This window comes from Tasmannia lanceolata, unplaced genomic scaffold (assembly GCF_043159265.1).
Source record: "Tasmannia lanceolata isolate RefF3 unplaced genomic scaffold, GAP_Taslan_0.1 ptg000025l, whole genome shotgun sequence".
Taxonomy (NCBI): Eukaryota; Viridiplantae; Streptophyta; class Magnoliopsida; order Canellales; family Winteraceae; genus Tasmannia; species Tasmannia lanceolata.
In genome coordinates, this window is record NW_027518702.1 from 12,813,106 (window position 1) to 12,837,899 (window position 24,794).

The window sequence follows — 24,794 nt, forward strand, 5'->3', positions numbered from 1 at the left end:
ATTTGCCCCCTTTTCTTCCTTGGATCACCCCATTCTAGTGTATTTATGAAGGCTCAATTTACATTAGAAGGGGTGGCCCGGGCGAGAAAAGGGGTGTTGTAGTAAAAGGGGACAAAAGCACTGATGGGTCCGGTGCAGAAAATCATGCTACCGGAGGATTCTGAGCATTTGATTCATGGCCCATAAACTCTTCGGATGTAGAATTGGTGAGATAATATCCGGACCCACTAGAAGATATAATCCGATCATCAACAATACTATAAATGGACGGTGACGATTGAGAGAACACAATTTGGGACACTTCCAGCTGTACCCCTGTGTGGGTACTTTGGCCATCAAATTCCAACTACATCATAGACCTTTATGATCCAATTTATATTGAATAATTATATAAGATAGAAATATGGCCTACAAATTGACGGTCTGGATCAATCAAAGGAAAAGGTGTAGTAGTGTGTCCCACTCCCATCTTCGAATGATCCGATTGTCCATTTGATAGGTCTTGTTTTGGACCTCCTGTGGCCCAAAATCAGGACGGTTCAGATCAATGACAGCCTAATTGGCCTATAGGAGATCCAAACCAAGACCTTTCAAATGGACGGTTCAGATCAATCCACGAAATAACTTATTGGTCCTATGACCCTATCTAACCTACTAACTAGCCCACTGAAAGAAAGCCCAGTGGCAACGCTGTGGTGGGGTTTTCAGTAGCTCGTAGTACCGATGTTTTGATGATTGCACTAACTCACCTTGTCTTTTCTATTTTAATAGAACTTTCGTTTTCTCTTCGAAAGGAAGTGTTTTTTAATCGAGAGGGGGGATTAGGGTTTAGAGAAAGGGTTTCAGATTTCTTCCTCTCTCATATGGAGGAGGTCCTTTTGCCAAATCTTCCCAATGAAATCGGGATACAATGCATAGCGAGAGTCCCTCGATCCTTCCACCCAAATCTATCACTGGTATGTAGATCATGGCGATCTCTCCTTCGTTCTCATCTCTTCTACTCCACTCGTTCTCATCTTAAATGCACCCAACAGTTCCTCTACTTCAACGCAATCTTTGATGGAAGTAGTGTAAAATGGTACGTCCTCGATATCTGTGATGGAAACCCTAGAAAAATCAAACCATTGCCTCCTATCCCCTCCCCTATTGGTTTAGGGTTTGCTTGGGTCGTATTGGGATCACGTCTCTATGTGTTAGACTGTGCCCTTAGGGAACCGAACGTATGGGTTTTTGACGCCCGTGCTAATAGTTGGGAAGCTGGCCCTATTATGATGATCCATAGGTTGTTTCCCCACATTACTGTTGTGAATGGGAAGATTTATGTTGTCGGAGGAGGTTCGAATGCTGGTCGTAGATTCATTTATAATCCGTTGGGTGCGGTTTTTGATCCGGGTCTTGGCTTATGGACACCTCTGCATTCCCCCATGTTTCTAAGTAAAAACACATTCATCGTTGGTTGCACAGATGTGAGAGGGAAGCTTCTCATACTCACGCGTACAGAAGCGATTTTTTTCGACCCGGAGAGTTCGTCATGGTCGATAGAGAAGAAGTCGGTTCCTTGCGATCTCTTGAAGATCGCTGCTGTAGTTGATGGGGTTTTTTATTGCTATGATTCGTTTTATAAGATAAAGGGGTATGATTTAGAGGAGAATAGGTGGAAAGAGTTGAATGTGGTAGATATGGAAATAATGCATAGGCCCTGTCATATGTTTAGGTTGGCGAATGTTGAGGGGAGTTTGTGGGTGATTTGGCAGTGCTCGTCAAAAGAGAAGGATTTTGATCGTTGGAACCTCGAGGGGATTGAGAAGAATCCCGTGCTTCGGGAGTTCGATCAGATTGAGAAGGATTTTGTGCTTCGGGAGTGCAAGCAGGATGAGATATATTTTGTGGTTTGGGAGATTATGGTGCGTAAAGAGAGCGACGGAGGGTTGCAGGGTTCGATAGTTCGATCAAAGGTTCTTCTAACAATTCCGAATACATCTATTGTCCGGGATTTTTTGGCACTTGGGTTGTGATCTTCATACAAAGACAGGTATTTGAATTCTGTTATGTTGTTCAAGGACTTAAAATGTTCTGCTGCTGCTGTTGTTATAGTATATTCTTATGTTATGTGTTGCATGAAACCTCCATTGACCTTATTTGATGCCCCCATTCTCTATCAAAAGTGCAAATGAAGAAGGTGTCTCTATCAGGCATTTTAATCACATGTTATGGTGGTTAAATTAGTTATGTCAACAGCTTTCACGCTCTTTTATCTAAAGTTGGGTATGTTTCCCTTCACCTCATTGTGATGCCTATCATGAATTACTGCATTTATTTTCATTACTTATTGAGGGGATCAAAAGACAAAAATTACTAAACTAACATGGCGAATGAGCCTTTAGGCCAATCCTGTGTGTTGGTTTTGCCAAGTGATGCCTACCACTGTAAAGCCTGAATCCTCGGACGGATTAGGGGTCTCCATATCTTCTGCCAAAGAAAAGAAACTATCATAGGATCGCCCAAAATCAAAATTGTGATTTGACAGAGAATACGCCACTTGGATCTGAGGCACATGCCCTACGATCAAGCTGGTCCCCTGAAATGAAATACTCCTCTAACCTACAAGGAAGGCTAGTAAAGCAAGTAATTTCAAGGTCCGATAAGTTCCTATTCAACTCTATCACCAAACGACCCTACCACCTATCCTTTGATAGCACTCAAAGGCTTGCTTTTTTTTTTTTTTAAGATATCCAATAGAGGTTCGAAAAGGCGTGAAATAACGAAACAATGTCTAGCCATCATTCACTCCAAAAGCCACAACCCCCCCATCACCCACCCTAAGCCTAATCCCCTGAAGAAATGTATCAGAAATCATACAAATGGACCTGCACACCCCCGATAACCTTCTTAGCTCCCGCCCACCCCTTGCCTCCCCATACTTGCTTTTAATTTCTCCACAAAGCCATCTTCCATTTATATAATTCTATCAAACAAATCAAATCTACTCACTAATGTGTAATCAACTCAACTCAACTCAACAAAGCCTTTTTCCCAAACTAGTTGGGGTTGGCTTCACTACTGTGTAATCATGACCTAAAAAACGTCTAACTAGATATATGGCTAATGAGATTGGTAGGTACATGATACGAAGGAGGGAAAATAAGATGAGAACGATTAGGGTTATGGTAGGGATCAAAGATCAAAGAACTCATCAAACCGATGCGAAATCTCAAAGGAGGGGGATGGCCCCCCTTTAGCCACATAATGACGTTAAGGGAGTCACCTTCTACAATCAGACTATCTAGTGCGGCATTCTCAATAATCCTTAAGCCTTGAAGCACTGCTCACACCTCCGCCTCATTAGAGTCAACTACTCCAAGGCCCACCTTGTGCTTTCGTGCTCATCTCTCAAGACTCCTCCAACTCCAGCTGAAACAAATGTAAAGCTTGTTAGAATTTTAACCCACGCTATGGTTAAGGCTATTACTTTAGTTCTATGTTGCATTAGAACGAATACGAGTGTCGGAATCTGACACGGGTATCGAGTGTCAGATTCGGCAAACCTCAAAAATCATGATTCGTTGATTCGCCAAAATATTTTAATCAATTATCAATTTTGTTTACATAATACTATGGTTATAACAAGTAATATATATTAAATTTTTTAATAAGGTTAAGTAAATATAATATTTTATTTCCATTTAAGTAACCTAATATTAGGATGGGTAAAACTCAAAACATATGGTAATTGTAAAGTTGTGGTAGTAATATTCAAAAACAAAAGATAAAGGAGATCTAGAAGTGTCTCAGAGAATCTTGAAGTATTGGAATCCAAGACGTGTCCGACATGGATTTTTTGCCCATTTAGAGGAATCCATCTAATAGTGCCTTAGTGTATACATATAATGAGGACTTCACCTGGCCCTTGAATACCCATTCCTTCGGACTTCACCTTACTGTATTCTCGCCTTAGTGTATCCATCCTTCCACTAGACCCACAAGGTGGAAAGAAGAACTACATTCCAAAGGACTTTGCCTTTGGCCCTCCAAGGCAGAAACGGGCAGCTTTCAAGAAGGTCCTGGATGGAGGTGTTGTGTGGCTTTGTTCTTTTCTTGTTTGTTTTGTACTTATCTTGTATGGAGTGCAGGAGCATCTCCTTGGCAAAGACTACATCGGCCTAATAAGCTCATTAATGTAGGGATTTTTTTTCTATACCATTACTTAGTGATGGTTTAGCCAATTTTACCCTTTCTTGCTCACTTTGGTCATTTCCACTTGGTAAGGGTAGCTTAGTCACTTAGAGATTTAAGTGACCTTAATTGTCATTTTCATGGGGAGGGATAATTATTTCTTTTACTTGTAATGGGCTACTTTATAAAGCCCCACAAATGAAAAGTGTTCCAATAGCTGCAATCGATATATTTTTGTTGAACGCTTGGTTCTCGCTCTGGCTATGCCAATGCACTCAAAACCATAGAGCGGAGCAACATATTCAATAACCTCATATAATTCTATACTAATATGCTATAGTCATAATGAAATTGTCCTAAACAAATTATTACGTGCCCTGTAGTTTGGATGAGAAAGCCACACAAGAAAGCAATTACACAGCAGTATCATAACTAATACCAAAGTCTTTCACATTTTCTTAAACTTCAAAGTGTTGCATTCCCCGAGACGGAAGGTTTTGTCTGCCTTCTTTCCTTGACCCCTTTTTACTTGGTAGCCCTTATATGCGTTGATGTTGAACTTCACCTTTTCAGTCAAAATAAGAGATGAATTTGGAGCGAGCCTTTCAACCTCCCACTTAATAAATGGGCCAGTAGTTTTGTGAGTGGCATGAACTTGTCCATGTGGGAGGAGCAAATTGCTTGCTTCATTAAAGAAGTTAGATAGTAGTTCCTGGTGCATGCTAAAGAACAAAAGAGAAGAATATAAGTATTCATAAAATATATCGCATGATTAAAAATATTCTAAAAAGAATTAGAGGACTCACCTTATGACCAACTTGTCATTTTCTGAGCCATGAAATCCAGCATGTGGGAAATTGTATACTATTCTGTCAAATTGCTAAAACCGTAGCTTTCCATGGCTGCTCATTGAAGTTGCGTCCACACTATGAATAACATGTGCTCCGAAGTCTCTCAGCATTTGCAAATTTGTTTTTCCATTTCGATATTACGTTTTTACAAGATCTGGGTTCAATATAAAAAAAATGATCATTTATCTTTATAAAAATAATAAAACAAAGGAAGAAGGATTTGTAACAAACTATGCATAGCCAAACATTCTGAATCCAACGAGGTTGGACTCATGTTTGTTCCGGACATAAAAGCTTTCGCCAACCTCATTGGATTCAGAATGTATGGCTATGAATAGTTTGTTACAAATCATTCTTCCTCTGTTTTATAATTTTTATAATGATAAATAATCTTTTTTTTATATTGAACCCAGATCTTGTACAAACGCAATATCGAAATGGGAAAACAAATGCTGAGGGACTTCGGAGCACATATTATTCATGGTGTGGACGCAACTTCAATGAGCAGCCATGGAAAGCTACGGTTTCAACAATTTGACAGAATAATATACAATTTCCTACATGCTGGATTTCATGGCTCAGAAAATGGTAAGTTGGTCATAAGTTGAGTCCTCTAGTTCTTTTTAGAATATTTTTAATCATGTGATATATTTTATGAATACTTATATTCTTCTCTTTTGTTCTTTAGCATGTACCAGGAACTACTATCTGACTTCTTTAATGAAGCAAACAATTTGCTCCTCCTTCATGGACAAGTTCATGTCATTCACAAAACTACTGGCCCTTTTATTAAGTGGGAGATTGAAAGGCTCGCTCTAAATTCATCTCTTATTTTTACTGAAAAGGTGAAGTTTAACATCAATGCATATAAGGGCTACCAAGTCAAAATGGGTAAAGGAAAGAAGACAGACGAGACCTTCCGTCTCGGGGAATGCAACACTTTTAAGGTTATGAAAATGTGAGAGATTTTGGTATTAGTTATGATACTGCTGTGTAGTTGCTTTCTTGTGTGGCTTTCTTATCCAAGCTACAGGGCAGGTAATAATTTGTTTAGGACAATTTCATTACGACATTAGCATATTAGTATAGATTTATATGAGGTTATTGAATATGCTGCTCCGCTCTATGGTTTTGAGTGCAGTGGCATAGCCAGAGCGAGAACCAAGCGTTCAACAAAAATATATGGATTGCAGCTATTGGAACACTTTTCATATATGTATAGGTCTTTTTTCGAACGTTGTTTTACACTTGAGTTGTGATCTTCATAGAAAGATAGGTATTTGAATTCTGTGATATTACTAAAGGACTAAATATGTTTTGTTGTTGATGGTCTTGGAACATATTGTTATGTTTATACCATTCAAATTACACACGTGTGTGTGTTTTGTGCAGCTCCTTAGACGGACTCATCAACCCCCCCCCCCCCCCCCCCCCCCCAGCTCCATCCTTCCCCACTCCTATCCGTCCTTTCAATCACTTTCTACCCCCATGCCTCCATCACTTTAAGGCGTGCTCAGTTAGACACTTACAAATGGAACAGAGTGTTGTTCCATGACTTTTGACGATTTTAGATTAAGGGAGAAGAATGGTTCGCAAGAAGATGGATGGAGTTGCAGATAACTAGAAGAGTAACTTCTTTCTGATGTTTGGTTGTTTTGGGTTTGCATGTCCCTCAATATTGTTTTATTTTGCTAAATGACTTGCAAGAAATCTTTTGAGACCTCATCGCAACATATAAATATCCTAGTCCATGCTTTTAATACTTAAGGAGATATGTTGAAGTGGTTGAACCCATATATGGACCAAGTTTTATAGGTCTCACAGTTTAGTAGGCATTTTTAATGCTTTATTGATTACTTTTATCCTAAGACCATGAATACCTCTTATACACGTGGCTTCTCCTTTAGTAGTCATTTGGTGGTTGTTTGCAGGGTCATTGTGTACCTGTTGTTGAAACCCAGCAAATAATGATATTGGGTATATTTTTTTAATGTTTATAGGGCATCCTCTATTAAAGATCATTTGTTTCCTTTCTAGGATTTGTACCTTTGCCATTTTTCCATAGAATTCTATGCAGGTGTTTTGGATGCACCTTCCATCTTCAATGATATTTATTGGGTGGCTGATTTGTGCAAAATTTTGCATCTTCTTTTATTGTTTACATGCCTATCATTTGGCATTGAATGCAGATTGATATATAGAATCCCATATTTCAGTTTCTTATCTCCCAGTCCCTTTTTATAATTCTCTATCCGTTTTTTAATGGCAATTCGATGTCTTTTTTTTTTCTTAATAGAAGTTTTGGGAGTTCTTATCCTCACTCCTTTGTTTTATTAATGACACTACTTCCCTCATTTTACACATTCTAATTATCTTTTATTGCTTACTATAATTCTTAAAAAATTATAAGGGGCCAACTAGAACAGTGTTTAATAAAGTGCCTTTATAAAAAAAGGGGGTGCAGATATCGAGTTTTGGGTTTAATCATTGATATCTTTCTGAACCATAATTTACTATTTCATTTTCTTTATTTGAATTTCTTGAGATTATTATTTAGATCTTCCTTCCAATGTTATTTTTCTGGAGACATTTGAATCACAATCATTCCAATCTTTTCTCCTTTCCTAGTTGTTTTTCTTGAGACTTTTGAACAATCTTATTTCATTTATTTCTTAGTATGCAATATGCCTCCAGAGCATCAACCACCATAGGTATGCATCCTCATAATAGCTATAGGGAGTGTAGCCTTGAAAATTTTGATCGCCGTGTATGCAATATGCCTCCAGTTAACATATCCTCCTGTGATTGACTGAATATTGTGCCTTGGATAAAACATTTATTGCTTGTTGAATTCATTGCAAAAAAAGAGTTCCATTTGTTCTTTTTGGTGCTATTAAACTAACTGGAGAGCAGACTTCATGTGAAGTGCTTGTGGTTCCAATTGTTCTCTGTAAGCTTTGGTCCTGATTTTATTCCTTAAGAGTTCCCTCCATATGGCCGCTTCTACAAGAGTTGATTTCTTCTAACAAGTGAAGCTCAAAACTATGAACAGTGGGCTACCTAAGAATTGATACTCAAGCTGGGAGCTAAGTTGCAAACCTTAAATCCTGTTTGGCCAAGAAAAGCTACATTTGGAATTAGAGAACTTTGATTCCCTCATGGATATTATATCAGTTATGGTCCTTCACTTTGTGCTTCATGCCTAGCCTCATCATTTTTCACTAGTTATTCATGTCACCACACCTTTGGGACTGAGTTTTCTTCTTATACTTTCACCTATCCATTCTTTGTGCTTGCATTTTTCTTATGACTTAACCAGAGCATGTAATTTCCTATTAGATGACCGTAGTCATGCTGCCTATTGCACCAACTTGATATCAGAAACCTCCAAAGTCCAATTTGGCCTAAATTTTGCGTTTGTAAGATCCTATCTTGAATACAAAACCTGCTGCAATTTGGAAGATAGAAGTGTTTTGAATTAAATTTGGTGGCCCCAAGTGCTAGTTGAACACCAAGCCCTCCATTTCCATAGTTCCTTCCATTTGGAGAAGTCACATTGTTTCAGTCCATTTCAGGGCAGTATTATTCAGCAGAACACTGTGAACAAACAAGGACTGTTGGGGCAGAAACTTAGTACAAGGTTTGGGCAGCAATTTGCAATCAGTTCAGAAACACCTCTTTAGGTTCAAATCACTACCCGTGAGCTCAATCTGAGTTATGTAAACTTTCATTTTTCCTTTACTCAGCAGTCGATTAATTTTCGTGATGTCCACCATTTCCGGATAAGTAGAATTCCACCCCAGAACTTATTTGATTCCTGTTGAAGCATTTGAAGCAACTCACAACAGCAAGTGTAAGGGGGCTTAAAAGCTTCCAAATTTTATGCTCAATTTCCAGCAAATTCAACAGTCGATTGCATACCCTAAAGGCCTACACCAGATCTGTCCACATTTTAGAATGGATCCCAGACACTCAAGAATCTAATTTGCTTAAGCGGAGTGATAAATCGACCCCCATATATCTTAAATCGACCCCCTATGTGTCTATCTCTCTCCTCTTTCTCTCTCTAACCCAGAGGAGAGAGAAAGACACATAGGGAGTCGATTTAAGATATTTGGGGGTCGATTTATCACTGCCCTTTGCTGAATTCTATTACAGGTTTGAGATCTGAAGGTCCAGTTTGGGGGGTTGAATTTCGACATCAATACTTAGCATGTGCAGACATAAATTGCTATAGTCACAAGTTAATTAGCGGGACTAGGCTTGCACCAGGACGGGATAAACCTAGTCTTTGTCTTACACGAGCTAGGACAGTCTTCCTTCTCCCTGGGTTCATTTTTCTTACCAAAGCACAGTGATTGGCAGTTATTGATTAGTTTAGTTGTGCTCACATCCGCACTTTGGCTCCACCTTATGTTCCAAACTTATACGGATACAACTACGATGGTGATTGTGAGATTTGAGTGTTTACGATGGATCGACGCCCTCACAGCATATCACACATATTATGGTCGGAATCACTGAGAGACTTTATGGTGTGTCAGGGAGACTATAACACATCATGCCAAACATGTGTGGATGTGTTGCGACAGCAACCGCCTTGCATTTGGTGGACCTCTGATCCACAGATGGGAGGTAACCATTTTATGAGAGAGTTAGGCATGAGTCAGAGTTCCGATGCTAAGAGTTTGAGGCCAGATAGAGGCGTAAGGAAGAAGCCCGTCGTGAACGGGAAGCCGGATTTGATGCTATAGGGAGAAGGCTAGACTTTCTTATTAATCGGTTAGCCAACCAGAAGAACCGTTGAGTTACTTATTCCCCTCCACATGATGATGCTAGGAACGAGGAAGACGAGTTACAGGGGATCACATTGATACAGAGGCTCTTTTTGAGGCCCTCACTTCTATTGATGAGCAGGTAGGGCAGATAGCAGTGCCTTATCATGATACAGAGCAGACGGAGAGTCGCAGTGAGGCCGTGGATGGTCATGTTGGAGGATGATTTAGTAGGGGACGGCCCAATTTTTGAAAAGGCAGAGGATGAGTTAGAGTTCCCCTTGGCAGGGATGAACATTCCATTTCATCATGACACTTTATCTGATCACGGTAGATTTATACGGAAGAAATTATTGATTGTTGCAAAGAGATACATAGCATAAGACTTTTATAATATTGACTATAGGAGCAGGAACAGGACACGACCAAGACAACATGTTGGTGGGAACTACAGACGAGATGGGACATCAACTACACAACTGACGGTTTCCGGATGAAAGGCCTTGCCTGGGAGAGTTTGGTGTTTGAACCTGGCATCAGCATCACCACTTGCTTTGGCCGAGTAGTAGAGGGATGGCATCCCTGCTTGCCCAATGACCTGGGTCTATACATACCCCTTCTAGCAGGATGGATCCAAGCTCGTGGACAAGTTCTTTTCTAAGTGGGGTGGGGGTTTTGTTGGGGAGGGGTGGGTGGGTAGAGCTGGTCCCGGCCACAGAGTATGGGCAGTTTTGTTTAGGGGCAGAGCTATTTCTTTGTACCACTTCTGTGTAATAAAACAAGTGCTAATGTACGTAATAGTCTTAGGAGGAGTGGTTTTGTCTTTTGGTGAAGAGCCCATACCTTGTCCTTGAATGAGTTTACGTTACCAATTGGTCCTGCAAAGGAGTAGATGATGTTTACAAAAAAGTCTCTAAAAACCCCTTTAATACCTTCCATACCTGGGTTGCCAAGAGAGAAACGATTAACATAAACTTTAATGGCATTCCTCAGAGGGGGTTTCTTCTTAGCGATCACCTTCTCTTTGGGGACTCCGTCATCCAAGATCGCGTCCCAATTCCTAATGGTGTTGTCAACTGAGTAGCCGAAGAAGGACTTACGTTAAACCTACATTGCAAATGAATTTTCAGAAATGGAGACAGAAGTGTGTTAAACCTGTACACCAGGTCCTTGGAACACAGATTTGAGCCAACTGTGGACAGCAATGGTATGAAAGGTAGTAGCCTTGGTCTTTTGTGTTTTCCCTGGTTGAATCGGTCGGGTACGGTAGGATTCAACTTGGTATTAGTGCCGACAAAATATGGTTTGAGCTGAAGTTGATTCGTGGGTTTTGATCTCTGCATGTTTTGATCACCCGAAAGCCTGAAAGCTAGCATTCGACTGTTTCTTCATGATTGGACAGTGCTGCTGGAAATGAGATTATTTGAAAATCCAATCGGGCATTTTTTCGGATTCTCTTTAGTGGCCACTTAACGCTTGTTGGAATGCCAATGTGAGCACAACCATCATCTGGTCTATAAGACTCAAAACAGAAGAACTTCTGTCATATATAAAAGTGTCCAAGTTGAAAGGGTCCAGCCCACGGTTTTATCTTATTGTTGTTGATGCTAAATTTCCATCTTTAGTTGCTCTTGGTGGCTAAAATCAAGTGCAGATGCCAGCTCCATTAGATTCTACTTCTTAATAAGTTCCTTGATCGGAACTACAATCTGAAGGATATTGGCACTATCCTTGGTGTTTGGTTTCCTTTAGGAATTCAAACATGGTATTCAATACATTCACAACAAAAATCGGAACATGAGTTGAGTCGAATATAAAATTTACAGCATCAAGCTGCATCAACCTGTCCCTTCATAGTTTTATAACCTGGTTTGAATTCCAAAAAAAATAAAAATAATAATATATATTTTTCTCACGGTGATTTTTTTTCTTTTTTTTGGGGGTTGGGGTGCGGGAGTGTCTATTCAGTTTTTCAATACCATCAGAGAGGAACAATTCTAAGTTTCTAACATGCTTCTATCCTTCTTTACATCAGCATACATCTAGCGAATAGTTATTTCATGCTATATTCTATTTTGAGGTTCCTCTGCTATTGTGCTATTACGTACGCTTTTGTTGCATAGGTATATTTGGATCGCCATATGGCCAGGCTTATGCAACCAGTTCTGAATTTTCTTATTTGCAATTAAAACATAAGATTAGGTCCACATCCCTCTATTCAAGATTGCTTTTTTTTTTTCTCAAGATTTCATTTGATAGTCATTTATGTGGTTTTTGTGACGCATTAAAAGTTTAGTTGGAAAAGCTAGTGGTCCTAAACCTTGGAACTCCATTAAGTGAAATATAATATGTGCTTTATGATAAGACTTTTCTTCTAGATTTTCGCATCTCATATGAAGGACTTATTCAAAGAATTCAGTGTGCACCTATTCAAAGGTGGAGATCTCCTACAGATCCTTATTGTTGAAGGTGACTATCTCAATGTTATTAGGTGGGTGAAGAAAGGGAAAAGTTATCCATGATGCTTTGCGGACACAATTGTATAGAGTGAAGGGTCATTCAATAGTCTTCTAGCACATGTGGAGTTTGGCTAATTTCAAGGATGACTATCCTGTCTGTTTTGAGACTTCTGACTACTTTCCTCCTTTATGGAAGGGTTTTGTGGCTTTGTTCTTTTCCTGTTTGTTTTCTACTTATCTTCTATGCACCATCTCAGACGCCTTGTTGCTCGTTTTAGCTAATTTAATGTCATTCAAAAAACAAGGATAAACAAGTCCAGAATGGAATGTGGCAGAGTTTCTTTTAACATAGTTTTGTCATTAGCTGATTTCTTTTCCAAAAATGATTTTTGTGGGTGTTTTGTGTAGTCTGTTACCTCTTATAATTGCAATGGAATGTAAACTTTGATATGGGATGCTAGAAAATGGTTCACGTGGTCATGCCTTAAACAATTCGAATCCATCCCGCTTGTGATTCCACATTTTGATACGGTTTATAAGCGAACAGTTTATGATTTGCAGAATTCTATTCTAAATTATGCTTCTACATGGTAACAGACAAAGAGTGGTGAAATATCTTATTTTTTTCAGTTTTCCTCACCATGCATGCTTCTAGTAGTCAGCGACAGTTCATTCAATTTCCTCGATCAAATATTGAACTAGTCTTTTTAACAATGCAGCTTGTTTTTAGGGCTTGATCAGCCCAGCCTACAAGGCTGTCAAAGTTTAGAGTTGCAATGTTTTTAATAGCTCCACTTTGATCTCTATGGTTTCTGTGGACACCTCCCATATGATTTTTGTTGAGCTTCATTGATCCAGAAAATGCTTCATTCACTTCATATTTGACTTCTAACATACCCTTCTTTTGGCCACTGCCCTCCAATTTCTTTAAGTTGGTGTGCTCCTTTTGTTGTAGTCTACAGCTAGCAAAGCTCTGAGTCTTCAAGAGGGCTTTATAAATATTCCAGGTATTTCGAACCATATTATGAAGAATATTTATGATGAACAGAGATCTCCATTGAATCAATTCGTTCAAATTTCAACCTTCAAGGTCATGTTTTGCAACCATGAAAAAAAATCATGGAATCTTCATCTATCTAGCTGTGAGGTGTAGGGACTAGAGATACTGGGAGAGGAAGAGAATTGGGAGGTAGGAGCTTATTTGTAAATATAATCAAAATTGGGTCCTTATTTGTAAATAGAATCAATATTCTTGCTCACTTTCAAAAAAATTTCACCCATGTGTTTCTCTTTTCTTGAAAATAATTCTCTTCCACAATTTAGAAGGAAATGATATGATTACGGTTAATTTAGAGGGACATCAACATAAATTGAAGGTCCCTCTACATAAAACTTGACAGATAATTTTGAAAATGCCAAAAGAAAAATCTCCAATCCAAATATGGCTTCAATTTCAGGAAAATTCAACTAGGAGAGTGGATATCTTATTCCTAAATAAGACCACTAATTTAATTTATTTGCAAATGGGACACTAAGGTCACTTTGAAGTCCATCACTGTATTGTTTCTAAAACTAGATAGTAATTATTTTACACATAATCACATTTAACATCAGAACCATTTGCATACAAGATATTTTAGAGGTATTCAAAGAGGCCCTACAATACACCAAAGACAATATGACCAGACTGTGGAAAGAGGGAAGTTCATTGGTTGTCCTTGTCTTCTTTTTGGTAAATATATATTGACCCCTTTTCTTCCCAAGGCCACCCCTCTAGTGTAAAAAGACTAAAAGAGCAGTCATTAATACAGCAGAGAGATATGTCACTTTCCTTTTTTTGGGTTGGTGAGAATGACGACACCTCTCTCTTCCTCTCTCTCGCAAATGAATTTTCCACCAAAGAGAATGAAAGCCTGTCTTACAAAATGTAGCACCTTGAATTTGTCTTCCGTTTGTACTACTGCTACATCTTTATTGCTGTTGTATTTTTGTGGGGAGAATATGCTTCACATGTCAGAGGCTGTTCAGTTCCTGCAAAGCTATCAATAGGGAATAAAAAATGAGGAGTGCCACTATCAATACAAGGAAGTGCGAATATTGTTGGGGAACTTAGTGTGGTCTTTTTCAATGGCCCAACCAGTCAATTTTGTCTAGGAGGGGCTTCGGGGAAATGGAGTTAATAAAATAAGAGATGGTTTGAGCATTAGTTGTAGATTAATATAGGGAAATGTTGTCAGCAGTACTGTATTTTGATGAGCTCACTCCTCACTTTATTAAGAGTACGGTATTGCCCTCACCATAAGATGATCCAAACCGTCCATTAGATGGGCCACAGCCTAAATAGGTTGTGTCCCAAAAATCATTTGCATAGGTTGATCCTAACCCTCCGATCTGATGTTAGAGTGTTGATCCTAACACACTTTAGATCGGAGGGTTAGGATCAACCTGTGGAAATAATTTTTGGGGCAAAACCTATTTAGGCCGTGGCCCATCTAATGGACGGTTTGGATCATCCTATGGTGCGGGCCATACCGTACTTTTAATAAAGTGAGGAGTGCCCCCATCAAAATACAGCACTGCTGATAACATTTCCCTTAGTATGAAATCCGCCTTGACTAAAATGTTCATTTAAATGAATAGGATTCGACCTGAATCTGCTTGGATTACAGGGTGTAATTGTTGAACCTCATGAACCTGGATTAATTGGGAAGCAAGCTAAAAGTAGTGATTCAAGAAGGAGGAATGGAAGTTAAAAGAAGAGAGAGAAAACAAACAAAATAGAGATATTTTTGTGAAGAAACTAATATGGTCTTTTTTTTCTTTTTTTTTTGGATGGGTAAGCTGGGGTTAGGCGGACCCCTACCAGATATATTGATAAAATGAGATTATAAAGATTGAGCAAGAGCAAACCCAAGCCACAAGCGACTGGGAAACAAATACAAGCCAAGAACAAAGCAGCACGAACAAAAAAAAACAAGAACAATGGCCAAAAACCAACAACACGAGAACAACAAAAGAAAACAGCAAGAAAAAGAAAAACCCAAAAAAACAACAGCAAGCAACAACTAAGGGAAACAAATGCAATGAACTCTACTAAGTGAAGTCTTTTGTCTTCTTCTTAGTTGATGAATGAAAATATATGGATTAAATAAATCCAGGTTTTAGCTTGTGAAATTCAGGATTTTGCCATCCAGATTATAAAATCCATGTACCCAAACGACACTTAAATATTATAAACCCTTTTACAAATGTTTATAATGATATAAATGTTATGTTATAATGTTATTAAGTTATAAATGTTTTGTTCTAAAAATGTTGTCCGTAATGGTGTAATGATTATAAAAACCCTTTTATGTTCCTAGAAAAATTCTTCCATTAAAAAAAATATTCCTAGAAAACCCTTTACAATTGTAAAAATCATAAGTGTATGTTCATACAAAAACCCTTTATAACTATAAACTGTGTTTGGATTCAAGGATTTTTATAATCTAGGATTGTAAAAATTTGGATTTTACAAGCTAAATCTTGGATTTTATTGGCTAAAACCTGGATTTTATAAGCTAAAACATGCACTGTACATTTTAAGCATGGTAAAGTCTAGGTTTTAGCTTATAAAATCTACGTTTTAACTTATAAAATCCAGGTTTTAGCTTGTAAAATTCAGGATTTTACAATCCTGGATTGTAAAATTCATGTGTAAATCTTAACAACTGACAGTATTGTCCCCCCCCCATCGTCATTTCCTTTATAACCCACATCCTTTATTAATCATGCTTGGATTTTCACTATAGCCATGTATGGATTGCAGGAATTTTCTGGAAAAGTTTAGAGAGGAAAAATATTTGTAAAATTTGCGACTTTTTTTACACATAAATAACATATCTTGAACAAACCCTATTCAATTTTTATTTAGAGGATCCTTCAATTTATGACAGTATCCCTCTAAATTTATTACAATCATATTATTTCCCTCTAAATTGAGGAAAGGAAAAAAATCTGGAGAAAACTTTTTCAATGAGAAATGCTTTTCTTGCAATCCAAACAGGGCCTATCATATGTATGTATGTTTCTACTGTGAGTCTTCAGCACTTGCAATCTCTTGGTGGGTTTCAGATCTTCTATTGCAAGTTCAGGACTGAAATCATTTTTTTTTCATGATTCAACCTTATTCATTAATCATGCTAATCATTCAGATATTCCTTTTTTTGGTAGATAGTCATTTAGATATTCATATCATATTATAGTGGGTTATCTTTGGAACCATCTTTCTTCCTGTAATTTTTGAAGAATTTGATTTATGATAAGATAGGTTAGATTTGGCAAGGGATCCCCGTTCATTCCTTGGCAGGGTCCAAGTAGTGAATGGTGACTAGAGTATGACACATCTTGGTGGTCTGGGTCATGTTATCAGAGAGGCAAATGAAGACCAGAGTATTGCTCTGCAGGGGCTTCTTGTAATTTAATAGTTACTAAAGATCCCTTTGATAGCTGAGTGGAATGTCATCTATGGGACTTTTCCGTTTAGTTATGAAATCCAAAACTTGGTGGCACGATTCTGTCATTTTGTAAATTTTTAGATTAGTTTTAGATTGGTTTTCTTCTTCTTCTTCTTCATATTCTTATTTACTGTTTAAGGGGCAATTGATTTCTAAGGACAAGAGGACAATCCTTCCATTCAATAAATTTTAATCAGCCTGTGCTAATATAATTTATAACCTTATGCGGCATCTCACAAGTGAGCCGATTTTCTAAGTGTCCACTATTATTTCTAAGTACCATTCGTTTCTTCAATGTAAAAGGAGCTAAAATTACCTTCTTTTTTTTTCCTTCGGTAAAAAAAAGTGTAAGAATTCCTGGGCTTTAAGTAACGCAGGTCATTTATTCATTACTTTCCGACTTGAGTAATATTTTGCAAAGGAATATACAATTTATAATCTGAGATTATTGTTGTGTAGCCCATGCCAGTTAGGAACTGTTTCGTGAGGCGGCCAACTGATTGATTGGATGATATTACTGACATTACAATTCCTTTTCCTTTCCTAATATCTGTTTATCAAGACTGCAAACAGGTTATTTATTTGTTTATTTACCCTAATATAATCCTGAACTTTCAACAGGAGGGGGGACCCATGTGAGTTTTGAGTATGGTTGCTATGGAAACCCAACTACACAGGTTGCAGAGAAGAAGATCAGGTATGTCCTGCATTTTGATACATGTGCGTGCGTGCACGCGCTTTTGCTTTTCTTTTGGATACTCTATTTCAATGTGATAGTTTCAATTTATTTCCTGGAACAGTGCACTAGAAGGGGCTGAATCTACGCTGTTAATAGCATCTGGCATATGTGTGCCAGTACAGTTATGATGCTGGCATTGATCCCAGAATGTGGGAATATTGTGATAACCACAGATTGCTACAGAAAGACTAGAATTTTCATCCAGACTATACTTCAAAAAATGTGAATTTCGGTAATGATGTTCTCTCTCTCTCTCTCTCTCTCTCTCTCTCTCTCTCTCTCTCTCTCTCTCTCTCTCAGCTGTTTTCATAGTTGGTACTTTTTTTTGAATGGTTCACTGTGAAACGTGCCTTAATGTATCATTACTTTTTATCAGTTTACTTTATTTCCATTTTTATGTGGAATACCAGTTCATTTTACTTCTGTATTGTCATCGGGCATGCGATTATCTACTAAAGATCATCTTTATATATTCCGTAAATTGTCAATTTTTCTTCTATTTGTGAAAGATTTAATTTTCAGAAGAAAAAACTAAAAAGAAAGAACGACACTTTAGTTTTACCTTCCTAAAAAAAGAAGTCTTAAACTGGATAACTGTCTTCTGGTTGATATGATTCAGATTTCAGAGTAGGCATACTGATATAAAGAACCAGGACCCTGATTGATCCCGGCTTTTAGACATTTCACTTGAGATTTTTGTTGTTCCTGCTTTTCTATTCCTTCAATCCCTTATTTGGAAGCTATCCCACTAGAAGTCTTGATGCATTTGCCCCCCTATTCATATTTGGGTCTGTCCGTAGTTTTACTGGCATTGCTATGGACACCTTTAAAGTTGGGTTTCTTGCCTTATTATGAAAGGGATAAACCATAAACATTTAATAGTTTCTGTGCTTATCTTTCTTTCCCCTCTTTGGTTGTTTTCGCATCTGTCAGTTTGCTTTCCTGAAACAATGAGTTTCCCTTTTACCTGGTTTTTTCAGAATGTGAATTATATCAAACCAATGGAAAAGGTCAGAGCCTTACAACACAACGCTCAAAGAGCAGAAACACCAACAACAAATGAACGGGGTTCAAGATACTACGACCGCGAAGACAATAAAATACCAGTCCAGGATTACAATTGACCTTTTACCTCTTCTTTTCCTGATGTCTGTGGTCCATTCATGTTGTTAACTTACCAACTTCTCCAATAGCTCAAGCTGTTGGAGAAAGGCAGTATTTAATCTTTTATACTTTAACACTCCCCCTCACGTGTGGCCCCACTTTCTAGGGTTGGCCTACACGTGGCACATGTGGCCCCACGGCACATGTGGCCCAACTTTTAGGTTTAGCCATTGCATGTGGATTTTGCTATCAAGGAGGTTTGAACCAGGCATTTGCTCTGATACCATGTTAACTTACCAACTTCTCCAATAGCTCAAGCTGTTGGAGAACGGCAGTATTTAATCTTTTATACTTTAACACATGTACCCCAAACAACTTGAGACACTGTGCATGTTACTGCTATAGCACAATGTTAATGTAAATAAGGGTACAAAATGGATAACACTAAAAGGGCGCTGATATTCCCCCCGCCCCTCCCCCAGACGGCTGGCTAACATATTCCCACCATTTGACCGCTCTCTCTCTCTCTCTCTCTCTCTCTCTCTCTCTCTCTCTCTCTCTCTCCACACACACACACACAACAGAGGAACAGTTGGTGGGCCCAACAGAAACCATTGGTGGGCCCATCTTTGAACAACGTAGGCCCCGCCCATACCACACCATAGGATAATCCAAACCATCCATTTGATGGGCCATAAATGTAAATAGGTTGCGTCCCAAAATATTTTTCCATAGGCGGATCCTAGCACTCCGATCTAAATAGAAACTACATCTTATGCAACCTCTATAGATTGTAGGGTCATGATCATCCTACGGAAATGATTTTTGGGGCACAACCTATTTACATTGTGGCCCATCAAATGGACGGCTCGGATCATCCTATGGTCTGAACGGTACACTTCATTTTCAAAAATATGGGAGGGGCCTAAATTGGTACGAACCACACCATAGGATGATCCAAACCATGGACGGCTTGGATCATCCTATGTTGTGGACGGTACGCTTCAATTTGAAAAATATCTGTGGGGCCCACGATTGGGCCTTAATGTTAGTGTACGACCAACTCCATAGGGTTATCCAAACCATGGACGGCTTGGATCATCCTATGTTGTGGATGGGCCTTAATGTTACTGTACGACCACAGGATGATCCAAACCATTCATTTGATGGGCCAACCCTTTTGGGGGCACAACCCATTTACGTTATGGCCCATCAAATGAACGGCTCGGATCATCCTATGGTCTGGACGGTACACTTCATTTTCAAAAATATGGGTCGGGCCTAAATTGGGCCTTAATGTTACTGTACGAACCACACCATTGGAGGATCCAAACCATGGACGACTTGGATCATCCTATGTTGTGGACGGTACGCTTCAATTTGAAAAAAATCGGTGGGGCCTACGATTGGGCCTTAATGTTACCAACTCCATAGGATTATCCAAACCATGGACAACTTGGATTGTCCTATGTTGTGGTTGGGCCTTAATGTTACTTTACGACCAACTCCATAGAATGATCCAAACCATTCATTTGATGGGCCACAATGTAAATAGGTTGTGCCCCAAAAATCATTTCCATAGGATGATCTCAACCCTACAATCTATAGAGGTTGTATAAGATGTAGTTTCTATTTAGATCGGAGGGCTAGGATCTGCCTATGGAAATGATATTTTGGGACGCAACCTCTTTACGTTTATGGCCCATCAAATGGACGGTTTGGATTATCCTATAGTGGTATGGGCCATCAATCAGTTATGTTCAAACTTCGGAGCATCCGTGTTTTCCCATGAAACTAGGGGTGTAAACGAGCCGAGCCGAGCCGAGCCGAGCTTGGCCAGGCTCGGCTCGGCTCGTTAAGCTCACAAGTGAGGCTCGGGCTCGGCTCGGCTCGGCTCAGTCAGGCTCGCGAGCCTTACCAAGCTCGGGTTATATTATGTTCACACCCCTCATCTTCCATGGACAGCCCTACTAGTGTAATTTGACTACTTTTTTTACACTACGGGGGGTGGTCCTAGTAACAAATGGGGTTCCAAAAATGAAGTGACATATTTTGCCCCCCCTTTCACTCCATGGACAACCCTTTTAGTGTGTGTGTGTATATATATATATATATATATATATATATATATATATATATATATATATATATATATATATATAAAAAGAGGAAAAGGATTGTACGCTCGACCGTACCTAAAGTTAGGTACGGTAGAGTGCCAAATCACATGGGTCCCCCATTTTTGGTGGGCATCTAAACCATTCATTTGCAAGGCCCCATCATAGATAGGGTGCATACAAAAAATCAGCACCATTGAATCATCCTAACCCCTCCAAAACTGGAGGCCAAAATGGGCAGATTTGTGGACAAACACTGTCTGTCCATTTTGGCCTCCACAAATGGATGGGTTAGGATGATCCTATGGAGCTGATTTTTGGTATGCACCCTATCTATGATGGGGCCTTGCAAATGAATGGTTTAGATGCTCACCAAAAATGTGGGACCCATGTGATTTGGCACTCTACCGTACCTAACTTTAGGTACGGTCGAGCGTACAATCTTATTCCTCATATTTAAATATATTAAATTCTTAACGAGCCTTAACGAGCCGAGCCGAGCCGAGCCTGGCCTAACTCGGGCTCAGCTCGTTAAGGATTCGAGCCGAGCTCGAGCCGAGCTTGAGCGAGCTTCCGAGCCCAAGCCAAAATTGACACCCTTACATGAAACTGTCTCTAGTGTGATACAGAGTAATTCACAACATTATTAAATGAGGAATAAATTGTGGGTTTAACTAGCAGTGGAATAATCATCTACTAGTAAAAAACCCGTGCGATGCACGGGCCAACAAAGAACTTTACGAACCACGTCATAGGTTGATCCAAACCGTCAATGTGATGGAACACAACATAAATAGGTTGTGCCCCAAAAATCATTTCCATAGCTGATCCTAGCCCTCCAATCTAGGATCATAATTCCTCTTAAATCGAATGGTTAAGATCACCCTATAGATTTTTTATTACAAAACCAACGGACCACGTCATAGGTTGATCCAAACCGTCCATGTGATGGAACACAAAATAAATAGGTTGTGCCCCAAAAATCATTTCCATAGGCTGATCCTAGCCCTCCAATCTATAAATGTTTCCATAATTTCTCTTATCTTAAATCGGATGGTCAAGATCACCGTATAGTTTTTTAATTAAAAAACCATAAAGGAGGGGGGTAAGATCGAAATTATATGGCTTTAATGGGTGCCTTTGTTAAAAGCATAAAGGAGGGGGTAGGATTGAAATTATATGATTTAATGGGTGCCTTTGTTAAAAGCATAAAGAGGGGGGGGGGAGGGGGTGGGTGGGATTGAAATTATATGAGTTGAATGGGTGCATTTGTTCAAAAAAGTCAAAAAATGTGACATGTAATTCTCACGTGATTTTCAAAAAAATGAAAAAAACTCTCTTCTTTTCATCCATCCCAGCTTATTGTATTAGATGAGTATGTTGTAGATTATCTCTATTTCCTTTGCTAAAAGAGGAATAATCATCAATCAGTTATGTTCAAACTTCGGAGCATCGGGGTTTTCTTTTCAAAATCCATTTTTGATTTTTATGTCATCTCTATATTCCACACTTTCTGATTTTCCTTATAATATATTTTCTGTTTATTTGTTAGTTTTTTTATTTTTCATATCTTCCAACCGCAGGCCACTGTTATAGATCTTGACAATGTCAGTGAATTGTCTAGTTCACGGTATTTTCTTTGATGTGATTAGTTGGAGATTCTCTTTTCTCTACAGAATCTCCAACTAATCCGTTCCTTCGTTGCGTTGACATTGAATTGGTTTCAAGCCTTTGCCACAACAAGGGAGCACTGGTCTGCATCGATGGCACTTTCGCGAGTCCCGTCAACCAGAAGGCCTTAGCTGTTGGTGCAGATATTGTACTGCATTCTGTGACCAAATACATCGCAGGTCATAATGCTGTCTTGGAAGGATTCAGCGATGCGGATTGGAATACTTTGTCACATGATTCCAAGGCTACCACAAGTTATGTATTTACTATTGGTGGTGGTGCGGTCTCTTGGAGATCTAAGAAACAAACAATAATAGCTCAATCTACTATGGAATCAGAACTAATTGCTCTAACCTCTGCTTGTGAAGAAGCTACTTGGTTAAAGAATTTTCTAACTGACATACCTATTTGGGATAGACATGTGTTTGCAGTTTTGATTCATTGCGACAGCATAACAGCCATTGGAAGAGTACATAACAAGTACTATAATGGAAAGTTGCGACAGATCCGAAGAAAGCACAGTACTGTGAGAGAGTTGATATCCAATGACGCAGTCACCGTTGATTTTGTAAGATCAGGTGATAACTTAGCAGATCCCTTAACTAAGGCCTTATCAAGGGAGAAAATTTGCATTACATCTAGGGGATGAGACTTAAGCTCATTAATGTGTAATTACCTATGATGGATACCCAATCTAGGGACTGGAGATCCCAAGAACTAGATTTTCAATGGGAAAAACGAGTCATGGTGAAATTGGTGGACAATTATGTTAAATATGAGTTTATCTCGAAGTCCATCCCTATGGTGTAACCCAACATGATATCCTGAAGCTTTGTGAGGTTGAGTATTTTACTTTTAATGAGATCTATAACTCATATGAGTGGGATGTCTAGGCTACAAGAGCATCCTTGATAGACTCACCGACATGTTTGCTAGGAAGTGGGCCGCTTCCAAAGAGAATGTGGGCTTAATTCTCTTTTTCTTACATGGATACCGGGATTGGCACATGGCCGTAATGTGTAAGCTTGGAAGAACCAATAGAATGCATTAGCTTTATGTCCCCAAGGGTTGTAGTTCAAGACATAGTCACTTCAACTCCTGGCAGTTAGAATACACTTATACTAAGTAAAGGTTTAAGACATAGTCAACTTTATTATGCGTGTTGCTTCGCTGGTTGCCCAACACAAGTTATATTTTATTTTTAATCGTTTTTTATTAAAATAAGTGGGGGATTGTTGGTATTTTAATACAAAAGTGGCATTGTAGGTACCACTTTGGTTTTGGAAAATGAGTTTACTCACTTCCTTCACAAAAGCGAATAGTCCCGTATTGGAAAGTGGAGAAAAGCTTCATATGTTTATATAGTTTTTCACTTCTTTAGTTTTGTGAATGAGAAGAGGAGAAAGGGGGCCTACGCGCATGAGCCACCAAGTAGACCCGGTGGGCTTTTGGCTATACCACACGCGCGCCGCCCGGCCCGGCTAGGCTGCGTGTGTGAGTCAAGGTTTTTCCTTCCCCTGCATTTTAATTTTTGTTTCTGTCCGTATAACTTACCTTTACCTTCGCCGTTATTGATTAGGTAAGCTGGCGTACCTGGGTAGCCGGCTTATTGGAATGCCGATTAACTGGGTAAAAAAATGCCGCTGTTATTTTATGAATAACTGCGCCGTTCCTGAACGTTGGGATGCGACATCTGTAACGTCTTTTGAATGGCTCTTTTTTTAAAGAGCGTCTTTATTCCATTAAAGGGTGTGTCGAACAGACATGTTTTGTTCTATAAAGAGAAGGCTCTTTCTGTTTTTTTTATACAACAACAGAACGAAAAGCTACTGTTTTCTTCTTGTTTTTCTTATCTTACTGTGAACAGAGATTTCTTTCTTCTTTTATTTTACGTATTTTTTTTTGGGCGATTGGATTGTTTGGGTGGTTCGTGCAGTTCTTGGAGATCGACGGTGCATACAGGCTGTTGTATTCTGGAGGTGATTGCGGCCTCATCTTGCCGCATCGGAAAAGGTTTTAATAACATTGTTCGTTTGTTTTTTTTGTTCCTCAACAAAAATCTGGTAAGCCGTATTATTCTCTAAATCCACAACAAGTTATACATCTTGTTAACCATGCATTGGCCTATTTTCTTTTGGCATGCTTGGACCCGCTATTAGGATCCCCATATGGACTTGCTATAAGCATCCCCATATGACATACTGAGTGTTAGCTCACTCTATTGTTACATTTTTATAGATCCTGAGAGCTGATCTTGCGCAGGATAGAGGAGCATCTGTGCGGACTAGTTAGGACCGTTGAGTCATAGTTCGTCTTTAATTTCCTTAGAGATTCAGTGAGTAGTTTTGATAGACATAGGAACCTTGTATTGGTCTTTTAACTTTTATTAAATTTATGGGTAGGGAGTGA

General features: G+C 38.9%; 2 protein-coding genes across 9 annotated transcripts; both read left to right on the forward strand.

Annotated features, from left to right (window-relative positions):
* The first annotated feature begins 765 nt into the window (after nt 1–765).
* LOC143857536 (F-box/kelch-repeat protein SKIP6-like) lies at nt 766–17,679 on the forward strand. Of its 8 annotated transcripts, XR_013238692.1 has the most exons (4): nt 768–2,032; nt 5,438–5,612; nt 5,713–6,062; nt 6,166–6,357. XR_013238692.1 is itself a non-coding variant. In XM_077368002.1 (2 exons), the coding sequence occupies exon 1, from the start codon at nt 864–866 to the stop codon at nt 2,013–2,015; it is 1,152 nt and encodes a 383-aa protein (XP_077224117.1). In that variant the 5' UTR covers nt 766–863; the 3' UTR covers nt 2,016–2,032; nt 13,214–13,457. The 8 variants fall into 8 exon arrangements, 5 of the variants coding, with proteins under 5 accessions (XP_077224117.1, XP_077224116.1, XP_077224115.1 ...); XR_013238693.1 differs by lacking the exons at nt 5,438–5,612; nt 5,713–6,062; nt 6,166–6,357 and adding exons at nt 17,376–17,451; nt 17,555–17,679 and having other exon boundaries at nt 766–2,032; XR_013238691.1 differs by having other exon boundaries at nt 5,713–6,357.
* On the forward strand, nt 5,462–23,034 carry LOC143857657 (uncharacterized). Its single transcript, XM_077368099.1, has 5 exons — nt 5,462–5,612; nt 17,376–17,451; nt 17,555–17,609; nt 22,298–22,325; nt 22,391–23,034. The coding sequence occupies exons 1-5, from the start codon at nt 5,462–5,464 to the stop codon at nt 23,032–23,034; spliced, it is 954 nt and encodes a 317-aa protein (XP_077224214.1).
* The last annotated feature ends 1,760 nt before the right edge of the window (nt 23,035–24,794 follow it).